Source organism: Chiloscyllium punctatum, chromosome 6, assembly GCF_047496795.1.
Source record: "Chiloscyllium punctatum isolate Juve2018m chromosome 6, sChiPun1.3, whole genome shotgun sequence".
Taxonomy (NCBI): domain Eukaryota; kingdom Metazoa; phylum Chordata; class Chondrichthyes; order Orectolobiformes; family Hemiscylliidae; genus Chiloscyllium; species Chiloscyllium punctatum.
In genome coordinates this window covers 5408679-5428531 of record NC_092744.1, presented here as the reverse complement: position 1 = coordinate 5428531, position 19853 = coordinate 5408679, and the positions used below count along the sequence as shown (strand labels likewise).

At 44.5% G+C, this 19853-nt stretch overlaps 1 protein-coding gene across 4 annotated transcripts in view; it reads right to left on the bottom strand.

Moving 5' to 3' along the window:
- dner (delta/notch-like EGF repeat containing) overlaps positions 1 to 19853 on the bottom strand; it is a 293020-nt gene that overhangs the window by 113543 nt on the left and 159624 nt on the right. For all 4 annotated transcript variants that reach the window (XR_011960841.1, XM_072571949.1, XM_072571950.1 and 1 more), the window contains one exon: positions 2472 to 2608. Coding sequence is in view for 3 of the 4 variants with exons in the window: in XM_072571949.1 (XP_072428050.1) it covers positions 2472 to 2608 (137 nt within the window). In the remaining variant the exon portion in view is untranslated. The remainder of the gene's footprint in view (positions 1 to 2471; positions 2609 to 19853) is intronic.

Genomic DNA, 19853 nt, shown 5'->3' with positions numbered 1-19853 from the left:
GTGAAAAAGGTCTCTTTTATATCATTCCCCTCTCACCCTAAACCTATGCCCTCTAGTTCTGGACTCCCCCACCCCAGGGAAAAGATTTTGTCTATTTACCCTATCCATGCCCCTCATGATTTTGTAAACCTCTATAAGGTCACCCCTCAGCCTCCGATACTCCAGGGAAAACAGACCTAGCCTGTTCAGCCTCTCCCTGTAGCTCAGATCCTCCAACCCTTGCAACATGCCTGTAGATCTTTTCTGAACACTTTCAAGTTTCACAACATCTTTCCGATAGGAAGGAGACCTGAATTGCACGCAATATTCCAACAGTGGCCTAACCAATGTCCTGTTCAGCCTCAACATGACCTCCCAACTCCTGTACTCAATACTCTGACCAATAAAGGAAAGCATACCAAATGCCTTCTTCACTATCCTATCTACCTGCGACTCCACTTTCGAGGAGCTATGAACCTGCACTCCAAGGTCTCTTTGTTCTGCAACACTATCTAGGACCTTACCATTAAGTGTATAAGTCCTGCTAAGATTTGCTTTCCCAAAATGCAGCACCTCGCATTTATCTGAATCAAACTCCATCTGCCACTTCTCAGCCCATTGGCCCATATGGTCAAGATCCTGTTGTAATCTGAGGTAACCCTCTTTGCTGTCCACTGCACCTCCAATTTTGGTATCATCTGCAAACTTAGTAATTTCTGAGCAAAGGTCGCTGGACCCGACAAGTTAACTCTGATTTCTCTCCACAGATGATGCCACACCTGCTGAGGTTTTCCAGAAACCTCAGTGCTTGGTTCAGCCTCTGGTTCACATGCTTATTGTCCTTCCCACTGGGAAAAGGACGTGGTTTAAAAGGACAGGGGCCGAAAGATTGAATGTGGAACAGTGAGAAGGTGAGTTAATGCAGAATGAGCAAAGACGATACAAGTATCCAGCCCCTATAATACTTTGATTTGATTTGATTTATTATTGTCACATGTACCTAGGTACAGTGAAAAGTCTTGTTTTTGTGCTGCACAGGCAGATCATACCGTACAAAGTACTTAAGGGTGATAGAACAGAGCGAGGATGCAATGTTACTGTTGCAGAGAAGGTGCACAGAGAGTGAGATCCACTTTAGATTTAAAATCTGAGAGGAGTAAATTACTCTAAATGCTGCAATCTAAAAACAACAAATGCTGGAGATCACAGCGGGTCAGGCAGCATCCATGGAGAGACAACAAGCTTACATTTTGCATCTAAATGACTCTTCACCAGAGCTAAAGTGATGAGTCATCTCAACTCGAAAACATCAGCTTGCTCTCTCTCCATGGATGCTGCCTGACCCACTGTGATCTCCAGCATTTGTTGTTTTCAGTTGAAATTGGTGAGGTCCATTCACAAGACTAATAACAGCTGTTGAAGTAAATTGTGGATGAGACCAGCTTCTGATCCCAGACACTTTATTTCTGAAACCCATAGGAGAGATCCTGAGTGCCACCAAAGGAGTCTGCAGCCTTCTTGTGGAGGCACTGCCCAATGAATCTCTGAATGTTACAAGTAAATAGCATTTCTTATATCTTGTTTGAGTATTAGTGATACAAAGGATTCTGGTATCACAGAGTGGAATACAAATCTTGTTAACAGTATGTGTGTTTCACTCTCACAATAGCTGGAGATCACTGCCTTCCTGTGATAAGATTAAACCTTTCACAGAAACTTGTGACTGTACTGTTCTCAATCTCACAAATTGATAAAGGGGTAGATGACAGGTTTTAGTATCAAGTTAAAACTCACACAACACCAGGTTATAGTCCAACAGGTTTAATTGGAAGCACTAGCTTTCGGAGACAACCACCTGATGAAGGAGCGACGCTCTGAAAGCTAGTGCTTCCAATTAAACCTGTTGGACTATAACCTGGTGTTGTGTGATTTTTAATTTTGTACACCCCAGTCCAACACCGGCATCTCCGAATCATGGTTTTAGTATCAGTAGTGTGGTTAGTCTTCACATACTCTTGTTAACTGGCATGGAGGTATATGAATGGAAATGGGAGTAGTTAACAGGATGTCTAATCAGGGCTGACAGTCCTGTTCAAAAAGCGAGTATCTTCACTCCGGGCTGGGAGCGAAATGCACACATATGGCTCCAGGAGGGTTTGGTGGTTCAGGGGCAGCCTGACCCCTGCTGTGGTCTCTGTTCTCTGCCTGAGATGGACAGGCATAGTATATACACAGAGAACCATTTCAATAGGGGACCTTTACCCCTTGAATTCGCACTGTCTCTGAGCACTAGGATAAGCCAGTGAGACACAGCATTTTACTTTTTGGGGTTCACGACCTTCATAACAACGGGGAAGAAGTTGTTCTCGAATCTATTGGTACTCGTGTTTAAAATTTCGGTTTGGCCGTGATCCAACTAGACTCCACACTGGTGGGACTGAAACATTCCAAATATAGCATGTCAGGAATGCAGAAGAGAGCATTAATCTCACCGCTGAAGGTTTGGTGATGCACTGTCCCCTTCCTGAACACTGGAGGCCATTCTTTTCTTCAATGCAGATACTAGCTTTGACTGTCATGTTCACCCTCAGAGTTGGCATTGCTTTAGCAGCTAAATCATTCACAATGGCTTGAGGAAAGAATGCAAAGAGAAAAGAATCATTAGAAACAAAATACTTTCCTTGATAACAATTTTAATACATCTTGTTTAAATGTTAATGAATTACAATTAACTGGACCATCTGTGACTTAAGGCATTAGCTTATTTCAGATTTTAGATTCAAATTAATCATCAGCAGAATAATTACCAACCACTTTAAAAATAACTAAGTCAAAATTATATCATTAGGATTTCTATAAAACTAAACATGTTCCTAATATCCGAGCCAGCCAGTCTTTGGTTAGCTAATTCTGATCTGATGAACTTGTAACATGGAATAAATCTCAATATGGTGTTCCTCAGAATATAAAGCAATCTTGTATTACTAAGAAAGAACAAAGAAAATTTACAGCCCAGGAACAGGCCTTTCGGCCCTTCAAGCCTGAGCCGATCCAAATCCACTGTCTAAACCTATCCCCCAATTCCTCAGCATCTGGATCCCTCTGCTCCCCACCTACTCTTGCATCTGTCTGGACGCATCTTAAATTAATCTACCGTGCCTGCCTCTACCACCTCTGCTGGCAACGCGTTCCTGGCACCTACCACCCTCTGTGCGAAGAACTTTCTGTGTGTATCCCCCTTAATCTTTTCACCTCTCACCTTGAACATGTGATCTCTCGTTATTGAATCCCTCACCCTGGGAAACAGCTTATCTCTATCCACCCTGTCTATACCCTTCATGATTTTGTAGACCTCAATCAGGTCCCCTCCTCAATCTCTTTTTCTCTAATGTTTGATGTGTAAATAGAGGGACCTCAGCAGGAGCTCTAATGTCAGCACTATACACTGATTCTTGAGGCTTCAATAACCACGTATGGAATGTTACTAACATTCCCAGGATGGTCTGGGAGTGGGGGAGCAAGGGCTGTAAAATGTGAAGGAACACTAGGGCCAAATTGTATGTCTCTTTTTAATAGGGTCAGGGTAGAAAGAGGAGGATTCTGCTCTTCAGGGTGGGGGCCATTTGAGGGTCTCTTAAGGGTCTCTCTCCTCTGTATTTTCCCAGAAGGCCCTTCCTGAAATGACCATACGGCAAAGCCGTCCCTTTCCTTCACACTGAGGTGGCGGGAAATGGGGGGGGGGAGGGGGAGTGTGGTTTGGCCTGTCTGGGCGAAGCAATGCTCCCCCCACCCCCGTGTAGTCGCTACCACCTTCCACCATGTGTCAGCCGGGCCGCGGGGCAATAAGGTTTGTTTTTTTATTAAAGGAAGGTGAAATCTTCCTGTGTACTTGTACTGGTTAAAATGGGGTATTCAGATGTCTTTTGAAATGGGAGCAATTCCTAATTGGATCATTACACAGCATCAAGGAATTATTAAATCATCAGTGGCAAAAAGTAAGTCATGACCTAATTTTTGATCCATCCATCCATTCTGTTCTCTGTACCTATTTTGGCTAAGACTATACAGATAAGAACTGCAGATACAAGCAACTTTATCGAGGCCAAACAGATTTCCATTAATAGTCCCCACGTTACTGCAGTTCCTTTTTAGGTTTCAGTGGGAATGAGTTGATGTGAGGGTAGGTTAGTGGGGCAGAAAGCATGTACCAATCATACTGACTTACTGCCAGGGCAGCCCCTGTCTAACCCCGTGTATTGCTGGATCCAATGTCATTTCAATGGCATGTTGTATAGGCATCTACAGCAGCCAAGATTAGAGTGGTGCTGGGAAAGCACAGCAGGTCAGGCAGCATCCGAGGAGCAGGAAAATTGATGTTTCAGACAAAAACCCTTCATTAGGAAGGGCTTTTGCCCAAAACATTGATTTTCCTGCTCCTCGGATGCTCCAAATGAAGTTGGATTGTGAGTCATTTTATAGGACCCCACTGACAAAGTGGTCATCCTATCAGTTGGTCACGGGAGCGCTTCTGATGTAGTGGTAGTGTCCCTCCCTCTGAGACAGGAGATTATAGTTTGAGTCCCAAGGAGGTGAGTTATAACACCGCTGAACAGGTTGATTAGAAAATGAGGACGTATTTCTCTATTTTTGTACCTAAAGTTTGGACCTGGGTATATCGTACCTAACATGGCACTGTTTGTTGATGACATTGTCCACATTTCACTGTACTCCTATACTTTGTATTTGAGTACATGAGCAACAATACACCTAATTCTAATTCTACATTGATTAGGCTTTGAGCCTGCCCCACTTGTATCCTTTAGGTAGTCTCTACAACTGCCAAAGGTACGTTTTTGAGAATTTGAAATGAAACACTGGACTGTGGAGCTGAGAGGATTGGAAAATTGAAGTCAACAGAAGAATATGCGGATGGAGTTGAAAATCAGCTGCTAACTCACTGCTCTCCATTTTGCACAATCTATCCATTTGATAAAAGGACCCTTGTTGATACCATCTGGAAGTTTAACGACAGTGAGGAACACTGCCTTCCCTCCAGGTAATGTTGGAAGTCTGATGCCTATGACTGTTCCAAGCAACTGACACCCAGAGAGACAATTAAACCCCAGAACCACCAGCATGAGTGTTCCGATGAAGAGTTATTGGACTCAAAATTATAGCATTTTCAAAAAGGTACATGGACGACTATTTGAAATGTCATAACATTCAAGGCTTTGGACTTAATACTGGAAGGTGGGACTAGTGCAGATTTAGTTTAGCTCTGGCAGTGCAGACTCAATGTACTGTGTGATTCTATGATTCTGTATTTCTGTCCAAAGGTGTTGCCTGACTTACTGAGTCTCTGCAGCAATTTCCGTTGTTTCAGATCTCCGCAGTTCTTTGTTTTGTTTTCAACATTACTGTTGATGTGGAGCCACTGAATTGGGAATTGAACCAACACAACTCATTCAAAACTGGTAACTCTCATGAATTTCTTGGATAACAAAGCATTGAATTCTATCTTCAGTTAGGTAAGAACATTGCATTTTTGAGTTTCACAACTGTGTGTTCTTAGCACAGTCATCGGCAAAGCATTTATTATGGAGAAAATATCCACTTGCCTGTTTTCAAATTAAAAAGGGATTTGTTTTGTCTTGATTTTTGGTTTATATTTGATCCTGGAATACTCTTTGCCTTTTGCTAAGATGTAAAGTCAACCAAAGCTTGGTTTCAGGTATTTTAATACTGAGATTAATGGACATTAGTAAACCATAACATGTGAGATAAAGGCAAGTACAGGAAACAAACAGAGAACACTGGTGAAACTCAGCAAGTCTGGCAGTATCTGTGGAGAGAGAAACAGAGATAATGTTTCGAGTCTGGGATAATCGTCTTCAATTTGGAGTTAGGTTCTGAACCACTTCTGAAGCAGAATCATACCGGATTCAAAACATCAACTCTGCTTCTCTCTCCACAGGTGTTGCAGACCTGCTGAGTTTCTCCAGCATACTCGGTGTTTGTTTCAGGTTTCCAGAGTGACAGTATTTCACTTCAACTCAAATAAATGGAATTAGGTCACAGATCGCTGTCAGATGCTGTCAGACCCATGGTTGAGAGGTAGTTCACGAGCTCATGTTCTGAGGTTCCTACATACAACCTCAGAACATTAACTGTGACAGCATACAAGCTCAGCAGCTGACCTCAGCTAGACCACATGTAATGCCTTGCATCACAGAACTGTATGTACCTCCTTAAAAAAGCAGACAATACTTTTTAAAACTATATGTATTAGTGGTAAAAATGTTGAACCCACAATATTTTAATGCCACTCACACAAATATATAAGGCTACAACAAACTCAAGCGTTTCCTACAATGTTTCTGATGTAATGTTTCAAATAAACGCTTGATGACTCAAATCACACAGTCATAGAAAGGTCTACAGCCTAGAGAAAGGTCCTTTGGTCTATTTAGTCTGCACCAGTAAAACTAACCACCTCATTATTCTCATCCCATTTCCCTGCACTTGGCCCATAACCTTGTGAACATTGACATCACAAGTGACATATCAAAATACTTGTTCAATGTTATCAGGCTTCCTGCCTCACTCAAAGGCAGTGAGTTCCAGACTCTCACCACCCTCTGGGTCAAAATGTCTTGGCTCACATCTCCTCTAAACCTCTTGTCTCTTACTTTAGACATATGGTCCCTGGTCATTGATCTCACTATCAAAGGGAAAAGTTCCTCCCTGTCTACCCTATCGATGCCCCTCATGATCTTCTCCATCTCAATCATGTGCCCTCTCAGTCTCCTCTGCTCTGAGGAAATCACCCCCAGCCTGTCCAATCTCCCTTCATCACTGCAACTCTCCAGCTCAGACCATATCCTGGTGAATCTTCTCTGCACCATCTCCAGTGCAATCATGTCCTTCTGATAGTGTAGCGACCAGAACTGCACATAGTACTCCAGCTGCAGCTGCACATAGTAATCCAGCTGCAGCTTAACCGATGTTTTACAAAGTTGTCACAAAATGTCCCTGCTCCTACATTCTATACCCTGGCTAATGAACAGCATGTATCTCATATGCCTTCTTCCCCACCCTGTGAACCTGTGCTGACACCTTCAGGGGTCTATGGGCTGATACACCAAGGTCCCTTCATTCCTCATTACTCCTTAGGGACCAACCATTCATTGTGTACATCTTTCCCTTACGAGACCTCCCAAAATGCATCACCTCACACTCATCAGGATTAAATTCCATTTGTCAATGCTCTGTCCAATTTACCAGCTGCTCAATATCAGACTGTAGACTGAGAGTCTCCTCATTACCAACACCACCAATTTTCACATTATCGGAAAACTCACTAATTATATCTTCTACATTCACACCCAAATTGTTAATGTACATAACAAACAGCAGGGGTCCCAACATCACTCTTTGCCTTTGATTGGTAAGACAATTTTGAATCCAATTTGCCACCTTGTCTGGATCCCACAGGCTCATACCTTTTGGACCATCCTTCCAGGTGGGACCTTATCAAAGGCCTTGCTAAAGTCCACATAAACCACATCAACTGCACTAGCCTCATCAATATACTCAGTCACCTTTGCAAAGTCTCAAATTAGTTGGACAGGAACTTCCTCCAACAAGTCCATGCTGGCTATGCCTGATCAATCCCTGCCTTTCCAAATGTTGATTAATCTTGTCCTTCAGAATTTTTTCCAATAATTTCTCTACCACTAATGTCAGGCTAACTGTAGTCATCTGACTTATGTCTGCTGCCCTTCTTGAACAAAGGAAGCTCATACAGTGGCTCAATGGTTAGCACTGCTGCCTCACAGCGCCAGGTACTCAGGTTCAATCCCAGCCTCAGGCAACTGTCTGTGTGGAGTTTGCACATTCTCCCTGTGTCTGCACAGGTTTCCTCCAGGTGCAATCCAAAGATGCGCAGGTTAGGTGAGTTGGCCATGCTAAATTGCCCGTAGTGTTCAGGGATGTGTAGGCTAGGTGCATTAGTCAGGGGTAAATATAGGGTAGGGGAATGGGTCTGGGTGGGCTTGTTGGGCTGAATGGCCTGTTTCCGCACTGTAGGGATTCAATGATCTGGCACTTTTCCTGTGGTCAGCGAAGTATTAAATATCTCTATCAGGGACCCAGCAATCTCCTCCCATGTATCCTACAGCAACCTGAGATATTTGTATTAGGCCCTGGTGATTTATGCACCAATATGTCAGCTAAAACATCTAATACCTCCTCCTGATTAATCTAAAAGGTGTTCGAGATCCTCACTATCCCAACTGAAATCCACAGCTAATGTATTTTTGACCCCAGTGAATCCAGATAAGAAATATTCATCCATGCCATCTGGCTCCACCTACAGGTTGCCTCTTTGGTCTTGAATAGCTCTCATCCTGGCCCTGGTGATCCTCTTAATATATTTATAAAAAGCCATGAGGTTTTCTTCAATCCCATCTGCCAGAGATATTTCATAATGGCTCTTTACCCTCCTAATTTCTGTTTTTAAAGCAGCTTCCTACACTCTTTATACTCAATATTCCTTGACACCCAGTGTTCTCTGGACTTGCTGCCCTTGGCCCTTCACTCAGAGGAACAGGCTGACCCAGAATTCTCACGAGAATTTCATTAAAGTAGAGAGAATGTAGCTTTCCAGATCCCCCCATGTACCTTATCCTGTCCAGCTCTTCTCCACCTACTGGACCGTCTTCGCATTCCTTCTAGATCTAATTGGACTTGATCCTGACTTTACATCTCTCTGCCAAATTAGTTTAAAACGTCCCTAACAGCACAAGCAAAATTCCGACCAAGGATTATGGGCCCATTGTTGTTCAGGTACAACACGTCATTCCTCTCCCAGAAACTGTCCCAATGATCCAAAAATCTAAAACCCTTCCTCCTACACCGTCCCATTAGTCACTGATTACTTGAGCTATCTTCCTATCCCTAAGCTCAGGTGCATGTGTTGATGATTATGTTGGAATTATAAACAGATCGATTGCTCCTTTGCTGTTTCATTATCTCTGTATGCTTTCACAAGACAGTTTATCATTTCAGTTTAAGGGGTTATTTGCTGTCGTGAGCTGGTAAAACAGTACTGAATATTGATTAAATCAACAGAAGTGCTATAGATGCTTGAAATCAAATCAAATTAAAACTGAAATGGCTCATTGCCTGGTATCTGCAGTGGGATAGTCATCAAATGCCAGTGATAGCCTTCAACTGTACAAACTCTCAGGAATATTCAAATAAATAACACTCACTGGCTTCATCCAGACAACTGGGTGATCCTCATGTATCGAATTAGCCGAGGTAAAAATTTCAGGTGTTATTATTGTCATCGAGATCTCGCCCCGCTCAGGGTCAGACACTGAGCTGGTGTTCAATGTGGGTGACAGCTAAACAGTCGGTGTGCACCCAGTGACATTTCTTTTCAGGACAACCCACCACATTAGGTGCCACCAAGGCACTTAACAGGTCAGCGACAGTCATTCCCAGATCCCCCACTCTCTATAAACTCCAGAGGGCCCTAGGATGCCTGCTTCTGACCTATCTCCCCCTCGAGAACATTCCCTGAGTGCCTGGCATCAGGCTCCCTCACACAGGCTGCTGGGAGAAAGGAGGTAAAAACAATGACTGCAGATGCTGGAAACCAGATTCTGGATTAGTGGTGCTGGAAGAGCACAGCAGTTCAGGCAGCATCCAAGTAGCTTCGAAATCGACGTTTCGGGCAAAAGCCCTTCATCAGGAATCAGGGCTTTGTTTGGAGTAAATCCTCCCCCTCCGTCTGCTCAGTCAAAATAGAAACACAAACTGCTTTGTGGGGGGGGGGGGGGGGGGGGTTGAAGGTGTTGCCGGGCTTGGGATTAGAAAAGACTTGAGTTGCATTTTTCACTGCACACATTCGGTTCTCTGAAGTATTACAGATGCAGTTGTGCATTCCTTCATATTTCCATTCTAACTCCCATATTCCTCCTAAACTAGGGGATAGAAATTGGTATCCATGGTGATGCAGGATTCTACTTGGCGGTCGGAGAGAACTTTGCTGTTTAGGTTTCACTGAGCTGGGTGAGTGTCTTGTCATTGTATGCTATGGACCAAGTGCAGGTTAATGGGACGAGTGTAGTTTGGTGTTTGCTGGGTGGGTCAGGCCATTTCTAGATACTATGTGTGGTTCTGGTCGTCTGGCTACAGGAAGGAACTCACTAAATTAGAGAAGGTTCGGAAAAGATTGACCAGGTTGTTGCTGGGAATGGAGGGCCTGAGTTATAAGGAGAGGCTGGATAGGCTGGGATTTTTCTCACTGGAGAGTAGGAGGTTGAGGGTAACCTTGTAGAGGTTTATAAAATCATGAGGAGTACAAATGAGGTGAATAGCGAAGGTCTTTTCCCTCTGTTAGAGGAAGTTCAAAACTAGAAAGCATATCTTTAAGGTGAGAGGAGAACGATTTAAAAGGGACCCAAGGGGTACCCTTTTCACACAGAGGGTGGCTTATGTGTGGAATGAACTGCCAGAGAAAGTGGTGGATGCAGGTACAGTCACAACATTTAAAAGACATTTGGATAAGTTAATGATTAGGAAAGGTTTAGAGGAATATGGACCATTATATCTAAATCATAGTGCACACTGAACTAACGTCAACTGGTGACCAATCTGATGACAAATGGATCCTATTATCAGTGTGTTGTTTTTGAAGATAATAAGGTCTTGATCTTAGAAAGAATGAAAACCAACTTTCCAACAGAGGTACGCAAGAGCACAATGGCTATCCCAAGGCCATTGCTTAAAAGGGTTCAGACAATTGATTGATACAGAGAAAATAACCTGACCCTTGGAAGATGATTTAACAATAAATCCCAAGGCAGAAGCAAATTCTCATCATTGCAGACTTTGTGGGTTGCAGTTCTTATTGGCTGGTCCCCAGAGACAGTCTTCATTAGGGAGTTGTCATCTGCAGATGGAAAATGGACCAGAAGATAGAGAGGAAGACCCAGGAACCTTGGCTAGACAGCCACTTTAACAAGATCAAAACATTCCACGCTGAGAGCCGGTCTGTCCTCTGGTATCAGTGATCCATTCCCAATTTTCATTGTTACACTCTTCGCCTAACTAACTAACATCTTACATCTAAACTGCTGCTTTTAATAAACTCAATAAAGCATCAGAAAATTACTTGCAGATTGTCAGCTGCCCACATTAGGTAACTGTAATCACAGTGCTTTCCTGATGAAGGGCTTTTGCCCAAGACGTCGATTTTCCTGTTCCTCGGATGCTGCCTGACCTGCTGTGCTTTTCCAGCACCACTCTAATCCTAACTGTAATCACAGACTCCCTAAACTCAACAGTGATGCTGTATCACTAACTGGTCATCTAACTGACAACAAGATTTGCTCATGTTCATGGAGTTTTCAGCAGGGGACTTCACGTGAGCAGACAGGCTGAGAGCTGACCCTCAGCTCCTTCGGAACGTGGGGCAGGATATGCCCGGGCTGTGGGATTTACAGAGCAGGATTGGCTTCTTTCTCTTTCCTCCTTTGCTGTGCTCTGCCTCATTATTACAATGTATGGACTCAAAGTGTGACACAGCTCGATGGACAGATTGTCGCCAGCTCCTCTCAGTCATCAGCATCAATGCTTCTGCATTTCAAGGAGAGTTTCCAAGTATCTCTGTCGTGTTTTCTTTGACCTTCCCTGGAGCACTGGCATTTGAGAGTTGGGAAGACAAGTTGATAACAACACTGCTTTAAAATAGACTGACTGAAAGTTAGTCTCTAGGTACAGTAGGCAATCAGAGTCGAAAAATATGGAGCTGGGAAAGCACAGCTGGTCAGGCAGCATCCGAGGAGCAGGAGAGTCGATGTTTTGAGCATATTTCTGATGAAGAGCTTATGCCCGAAACTTCGACGCTCCTGCGCGTCAGATGCTGTCTGACCTGCTGCGCTTTCCCAGCACCACACTTTTCAACCCTGATCTCCAGCATCTGGAGTCCTCACTTTCTCACAGTAGGTATTCAGGAAGGCAAATGGAATTTTGGCATTTCTTGCTAAAGGAATAGAGGAAAAGTGTAGGGAAGTGTCGCTGCAATTGCACAATGCACTACTGAGACCACACTGGAGTACAACACAATTTGGTCCCCTTACTTGAGGAGGGATGTAGTTGTGTTGGAGGCAGTTCAGAGGATGGTGCCCAGATTGATTCCAGAGACGAGGGATATGTCTAACAAAGAGAGATTGAACAGTTTAGGCCGATACTCACTGAAGTTTAGAAGAATGAGAGGAGATCTAACTGAGGGATGTAAGTTGCTAAAGGGGATTGAGAAAGTCAGATGTTCCCTCATGGGGCAAACTAGAACGAGAGGTCATAACTTTAGGATGACGGGAGGCAGATTTAAAACAGAGATGAGGAGACATTACTTCTCTCAAAGGACCATAAATCTCTGTAAATCATTCCCCAGAACATGGTGGATGCTGGGACTAATTAACCTTAAGGAGAAGTAGATAGATTTTTAATGAGTAAGTGATTGGTGGGTTATGGAGAGCAGTCAGGAGAGTGGAGTACAGACCAAGATGAGATCAGTCACGATCGTATTAAATGGCAGAGCAGACTCGAGGGGCTGAATGGCCTCCTCCCACTCATTGTAGTCACAGAAACATTTGGATTCTAATCAAGCAGTGTTGAAGGTGGGCAACAGATCACCCCATTGGTCCATTTCGAGGCTTTAGCCATTTTGGGGAGTGGACATTTGGCAATAGGGAGAGGGAAAGCCTGTGGAAAGGAATCATCTACATTAAATAATCTTATCCAATTTTGGATTTAATAAATCTACTTAGTCTGTGATTCCAATGGGAATATCTTCACAGGCCAGATGTGTGCATTTGTGAGAAGGGAAGTCTGTTCGTATGAGAAAGAGAGAAGGTGAATAGATGTCTAAAAGTGAGATACAGAAAGTGCATGAGGGTGGGTGCGTGTGGGAATGGGAAACTGTTCTAACTTTCTAAAAGGCTGGATTTGATGAGGAAATAGTTGGATTCCCTTGAGCCCTTTGGATGGTTTTCTTCATTGCAATGCATGCTTGCTTTACTTTCTATGTGTTACTGGATCGTTTAAGTGGGAATCATTCTCGGATCATGGAGATGAGGAAATTTATGCGCCTAAGGTTTCTGAATTTTCTGATTGGCTGCTGGGGACTCAGTGAAGCTGCATCAGGCTGACTGTCAGTGTCTTGTTGCCATCTCCCTGTGGGGTATCGTTTCAGTTAGTTAACTTCATTCTGAACATTAGCACAGTGTGAATGATCTTGAGATCATTTCATTTGTCACAGAGAACTCAATGTTTTTCTCTCCAGTGACAGGAAAGTACAGAACATTCCTGAAGTTATTGTTAATATACTCTAAGTTACAGAGAGACTGACCTGAAGGATAGCTCACGAACAAATGGCATCTCTCTGCCTAATCCAGAAAGGGACATTACAGTTCTAGAAGGTCAGGCCTTCTTGTGGTGTAGTGGTAGTGTCCCTACCCCAGGAGAGAGAGTCCTGGGCTCAGAGGTGTGCTCCAGAGGTGGGCAATAATGTCTCTGAACAAGTTGCTCACAAATAAAAATTGATCTTGAAGTTCACGTAAGGCTGAAGGGTACACTTTAATCAGAAAGTTCAAGTTCAAAATCCCACTCTATCGGTTTCCCCTTTCAGGCCAGATTCCTGCACGCGATTGTGAAAATTCCTAAAAATCGGAAATTCCTAAAAATCAGAAGTCCCACCACCAAATGCAATGTTAATTTTAAATCTGACATAGATAATTTTTATTAACGAAGGTATTAAGAGATACAGGCATAAAGCAGGTATATGGAGTTAGACCACAAAGCAGCCACAATCTCATTGAATAGTGGAACAGACTCAAGGGGCTGAATGGCCTCCTCCTGTTCCTACCTATTTCTGATCTTTGAATGGAACACAGTGTGGGAAAGTGTGAGGTAATGCATTTTGGTCAAAAGATTAGAGGCATGGACTATTTTCTAAACGAGAAAGGCTTCGGAATTCTGCAGCACAGCGGGACTTGGGTATCCTAGTTCAGGATTCTCTTCATGTTAACATGCAGGTTCAGTTGGCAGTTAGGAAGGCAAATGCAGTGTTAACAATCATTTCAAGAGGGCTAGAATACAAGAGCAGAGATGTACTGTACAGGATGTATAAGGCTTTGGGTAAGACCACATTTGGAATATTGTGCGCAGTTTTGGGCTCTGTATCTAAGGGAGGATGTGCAGGCATTGGAGAGGGCCCAGAAGAGGTTTAAAAAAATTAATCCCAAGAGTGAAGGGCTTGCCATTGAGGAACAGCTGAGGACTCTGGCCCCTTGATGGAGTTTAGAAGGTGAGGGCATTCTGATTAAAACTTACAGAATACTGAGAGGCCAATATAGAGTGGGCGTGGAGAAGAAGTTTCCACCAGTAGGAGAGACTAGGCCCCAAGGGCACAGCCTCAGAATGAAGGGACAACCTTTTAGAACTGAGATGAGGGGAATTTCTTCAGCCAGAGGGTGGGGTATCTGTGCAACTCATTGCCATAGAGGGCTGCAAAGGCCAAGTCATTGAGTGTATTTAAGACAGAGATAGATAGATTCTAACAGGATCAAGGGTTACAGGGAGAAAGCAAGAGATTGGGGTGGAGAAGCATGTCAGCCATGATCAAATGGTGAAGCAGACTTGATGGATCAAATAGTCTAATTCTGCTCCTATTTCTTATGGTCTACTGTTTGTGTGGGTGGCTTAGGAAATGGCCAAAGTCATTTTGATTTATTGAAATCAATTATTTCTGACATATGAATGATTTATTACAATGAATGGAGGAGATTGATGGTCAGGTATTCTTTGGGATTTGTGAAAAGTAGACAAGGGAAAGCCCACAGCTGTCAAACAACACAGAATACAAATGGTTCTGTGCAGGAGAGATTCGTTGATGGAATTCCAATGAATTGAATGTTTTTGTTATAAAGTTGAATGTTTCATCTAAATAGTGCCATTATCAACAGACACACAATTTTATTTGAGGTTTTCTCAGCTTCTGGGGTTCATCCACGGTGAGTACGACATGAGTTGGTATGGAGGGGTAAGGGTAAAGGATGGTGAATGGGGCAATAGTGTAACATGATTTAGCATAAAGTCGGTATAGGGGCTGCTAAAGACCAGGCTGCTGGGTAGAGAGCTGTAAATTGGAATGTGTGGATTTAAGGGTCTGTTGTAGTTGGGTGGAAGGTCACAGGGTGTGAGGTATTGAGGCAATGGGAGGCTGATAGAGGAATGTAACTGGTCACAGTGGGTAGGAGGTGCACAGAGATGGATAGTATGGAATGACATGAATGGTGACACAGAGAGTTGGGGGGGGGGGGGGGGGTGTGATTTAGCCAAGTCATGAGCAGTGGGTCCTAGAGGGATGGTTTTTGGTTTAATAATTTTTATTAACCTATGGAACAGGGCTAGCCACACCCACAGCCAGTGCTTTGTGATTGTCAGTGACTGGCTAATCCACAGCAGCTGATAGAGGGATCTCCAGGCAGTCAAAGGCTCCATTCCACTCCAGTAAATACACAACCCAGAGCTGACTTTATTTTTCAAAATCTGCAAAGTGAAATAATTTTTGCCCAGTTCCGCCTCGGAACACTTCAACCCCAGGGCATCAATGTAGACTTCAACAGTTTCCTCATTTCCCCTTCCCCCACCTCACCCTAGTTCCAAACTTCCAGCTTAGCACTGTCCCCATGACCTGTCCTACCTGCCTATCTTCTTTTCCACTTATCTACTCCACCCTCCCCCCGCCCCGACCTATCACCTTCACCTATCACCTTCATCCCCTCCCCTCCCCCACTCACCTATTATGCTACTTTCTCCCCACCCCCACCCTCCTCTAGCTTATCTCTCCACCCTTCAGGCTCTCTACCTTTATTCCTGATGAAGGGCTTTTGCCTGAAACATCGATTTTCCTGCTCCTCGGATGCTGCCTGAACTGCTGCGCTCTTCCAGCACCACTAATCCAGAATCTGCAGTCATTGTTTTTACCTCAGGAATTCCATACTCAGGGATATTGTGCTCAGGAATTCCATATTCAGGGATACCATGTTCAGGAATTCCATGTTCAGGAATTCCATACTCAGGGATATTGTGCTCAGGAATTCCATATTCAGGGATACCATATTCAGGGATACCATGTTCAGGAATTCCATGCTCAGGGATATTATGGAGAAAGTGAAGGATGCAGATGCTGGAGATCAGAGCTGAAAAAATGTGTTGCTGGAAAAGCGCAGCAGGTCAGGCAGCATCCAAGGAGCAGGAGAATCGGCGTTTCGGGCATGAGCCCTTCTTCAGGAATGAGGAAGATGTTCCAAGCAGGCTAAGATAAATGGTAGGGAGGAGGGACTTGGGGGAGGGGCATTGGGAATGCGATAGGTGGAAGGAGGTTAAGGTGAGGGTGATAGGCCGGAGAGGAGATGGGGGCAGAGAGGTCCCCTCTATATTGGGGAGACAGGCCGCCTACTTGCGGAACGTTTCAGAGAACACCTCTGGGACACCCGGACCAACCAACCCAACCACCCCGTGGCTCAACACTTCAACTCCCCCTCCCACTCCGCCAAGGACATGCAGGTCCTTGGCCTCCTCCATCGCCAGACCATGGCAACATGACGCCTGGAGGAAGAGCGCCTCATCTTCCGCCTAGGAACCCTCCAACCACAAGGGATGAATGCGGATTTCTCCAGCTTCCTCATTTCCCCTCCCCCCACCTTTTCTCAGTCCCAACCCTCAGACTCAGCACCACCTTCTTGACCTGCAATCTTCTTCCTGACCTCTCCGCCCCCACCCCCACTCCGGCCTATCACCCTCACCTTAACCTCCTTCCACCTATCGCATTCCCAACGCCCCTCCCCCAAGTCCCTCCTCCCTACCTTTTATCTTAGCCAACTGGACACACTTTCCTTATTCCTGAAGAAGGGCTCGTGCCCGAAACGTCGATTCTCCTGCTCCTTGGATGCTGCCTGACCTGCTGCACTTTTCCAGCAACACATTTTTCAGCTCAGGGATATTATGCTCAGGGATACCATACTCAGGGATACCATGTTCAGGAATTCCATGTTCAAGGATACCATGTTCAGGGATACTATGCTCAGGAATACCATACTCAGGGATTCCATATTCAGGAATACCACATTCAGGGATTCCATATTCAGGAATACCACATTCAGGGATACCATGTTCAGGGATACCATTTTCCAGGATACCATGTTCAGGAATACCATGTTCAGGAATACCATGTTCAGGAATGCCATGCTCAGGGATACTATGCTCAGGGATACCATGCTGCTGGACAGACAGGTTCCTGCCAATCTGAATGGCTGCTAACAGGTTCTTCTTAGTCAATAATGACTGCATTTCATGGAAAGTTTCAGGGTGTCTCTGTAGCATTTTCCCTGACATCCTGGTCATTTGCCTGGTTACTTCATTGGGACATTGTGAGGTTCTGATGGAGGTGTATACATTGTTAGCTAGCCCACTGCTGGATACAGACGAGACAAACAATAGGCTGGAAGAACACAGTAAGCCAGGCAGCATCAGGAGGTGGAGAAGTCAACATTTTAGGTGTAACCTCTCTTCCGGACGAGATGTAGGAGTAAGGGAGGTACAGATAAAGAGAGAGGAGGGGTGTGTGGTGGGGACAGTAGTGGGTGGTGAGGTAGTGATAGATGGACACATGTAGTGGGTATGACCCAGATGATCAATGAGAGGGATGCATCCAGTTGGTAGCTGGAAGGAAGGGTCAGTAGGTGGGATGGAAGACAGGGGGAGGGGCTGAAAAGGGAGCGGGGGATGGGTAGGAAGGTGACTTCAGTTCTGGTCACCACCCTATCAGAAGGATGTGATTGCACTTGAGACGGTGCTGAGGAGATTCACCAGGATGTTATGGGGAGGATGGAGAATTCCAGCTAAAGTTACCTCAGATTACAACAGGATCTTGATCATATGGGCCAATGGGCTGAGAAGTGGCAGGAGTTTAATTCAGATAAATGCGAGGTGCTGCATTATACACTTAATGATAAGGTCCTAGGGAGTGTTGCTGAACAAAGAGACTTTGGAGTGCAGGTTGTTAGCTACTTGAAAGTGGAATTGCAGGTAGATAGGATAGTGAAGGAGGCGTTTGGGATGCTTTCCTTTATTGGTCAGAGTATTGAGTACAGGAGTTGGGAGGTCATGTTGAGGCTGTACAGGACATTGGTTAGGCCACTGTTGGAATATTGCATGCAATTTTGGTCTCCTTCCTCCTATCCGAAAGATGTTGTGAAACATGAAAGGGTTCAAAAAGATTTACAAGGATGTTGCCAGAGTTGGAGGATCTGAGCTACAGGGAGAGGCTGAACAGGCTCGGGCTGTTTTCCCTGGAGCTTCGGAGGCTGAGGGGTGACCATATCGAGGGTTACAAAATTATGAGGGGCATGGATAGGATAAATAGACAAAGTCTTTTCCCTGGGGTGGGGGAGTCCAGAACTAGAGGGCATAGGTTTAGGGTGAGAGGGGAAAGATATAAATTTTTCACACAGAGGGTGGTATGTGTATGGAATGAGCTGCCAGAGGATGTGGTGGAGGCTGATACAATTGCAACATTTAAGAGGCATTTGGATGGGTATATGAATAGGAAGGGTTTGGAGGGATATGGGCCGGGTGCTGGCAGGTGGGACTAGATTGGGTTGGGATATCTGGTCGGCATGGACGGGTTGGACCAAAGGGTCTGTTTCTGTGCTGTACATCTCTATGACTCTATGACTCTGTAATGAGAGACTGAATAGTACAGGATTAAAACAAAAAAAACTGTGGATGCTGAAAATCTGCAACAAACATATGCAGAAAGTGCTGGAGAAACTCAGCAGGTCTGGCAGTGTCTGTGGGGAGAGAAGCGGAGTTAATATTTTGAGTCCAGTTTAACTCTTCTTCACAGTTCTGAACAAAAGTCATACTCGACTAAAACATTAACTCCGCTTCTCTCTCCACAGATGCTGCTAGACCTGCTGAGTTTCTCCAGCACTCTGTATCTGTTTGCTGGTGGTCTTGGATTCTTTACCTTAGAGCAGAGAAGACTGAGGGGGGATCTGATGGAGGTGTATACAGTTCAGGGGGGCATCAGCAGTGTTGATGGGGAAGAAACCTTCCCCAGGTCAATAACTAACGGGGTGTGGTGTTAGGCAGGGAACTAAAGGATTAGTGGAATTCCAGACAAAGAAACTCACTGCTTGAAAAGGTGGTAGAGAGGGTAACCTCAAGAGATTAACAAATTATTTAGATGAATACTTGAAATACCATAGCGCACAAGAGTACGTGTTGGGTAATGGGATTGGAGTAAATGGAAGTTTGATGACCAGCACAGACATGATGGGCCAAACAGCCTCTTTTACTGCTGTAAAAACTCAATGACTGTCTGTTGGAGAGTTGAGAGAGCTTTATAATAACATTGGTTTAAAGTGACATGCCCTACAGTGGCAATATTTGAATTCTCATCAAGCAGTGTTGACAGTTAGAAGGTATCACCATGTTTAGGCTTCAGCCATCTGGAGAGTGGACTTTGGATGTTAGAAGGAAGAAAGGCCTGCAGAGAGGAAGCAGATTTTTCACATGAGCTCATGTTGCAGCTGTACTGGACATTGGCTAGGCCACAGTTGGAATATTGTGTGCAGTTCTGATCTCCTTCCCATTGGAAAGATGTTGTGAAACTTGAAAGGGTTCAGAAAAGACTTATAAGGATGTTGCCAGGGTTGGTGGATTTGAGGTATAGGGAGAGGCTGAACAGGCTGGGGCGGTTTTCCCTGGAGCGTCAGAGGCTGAGGGGTGAC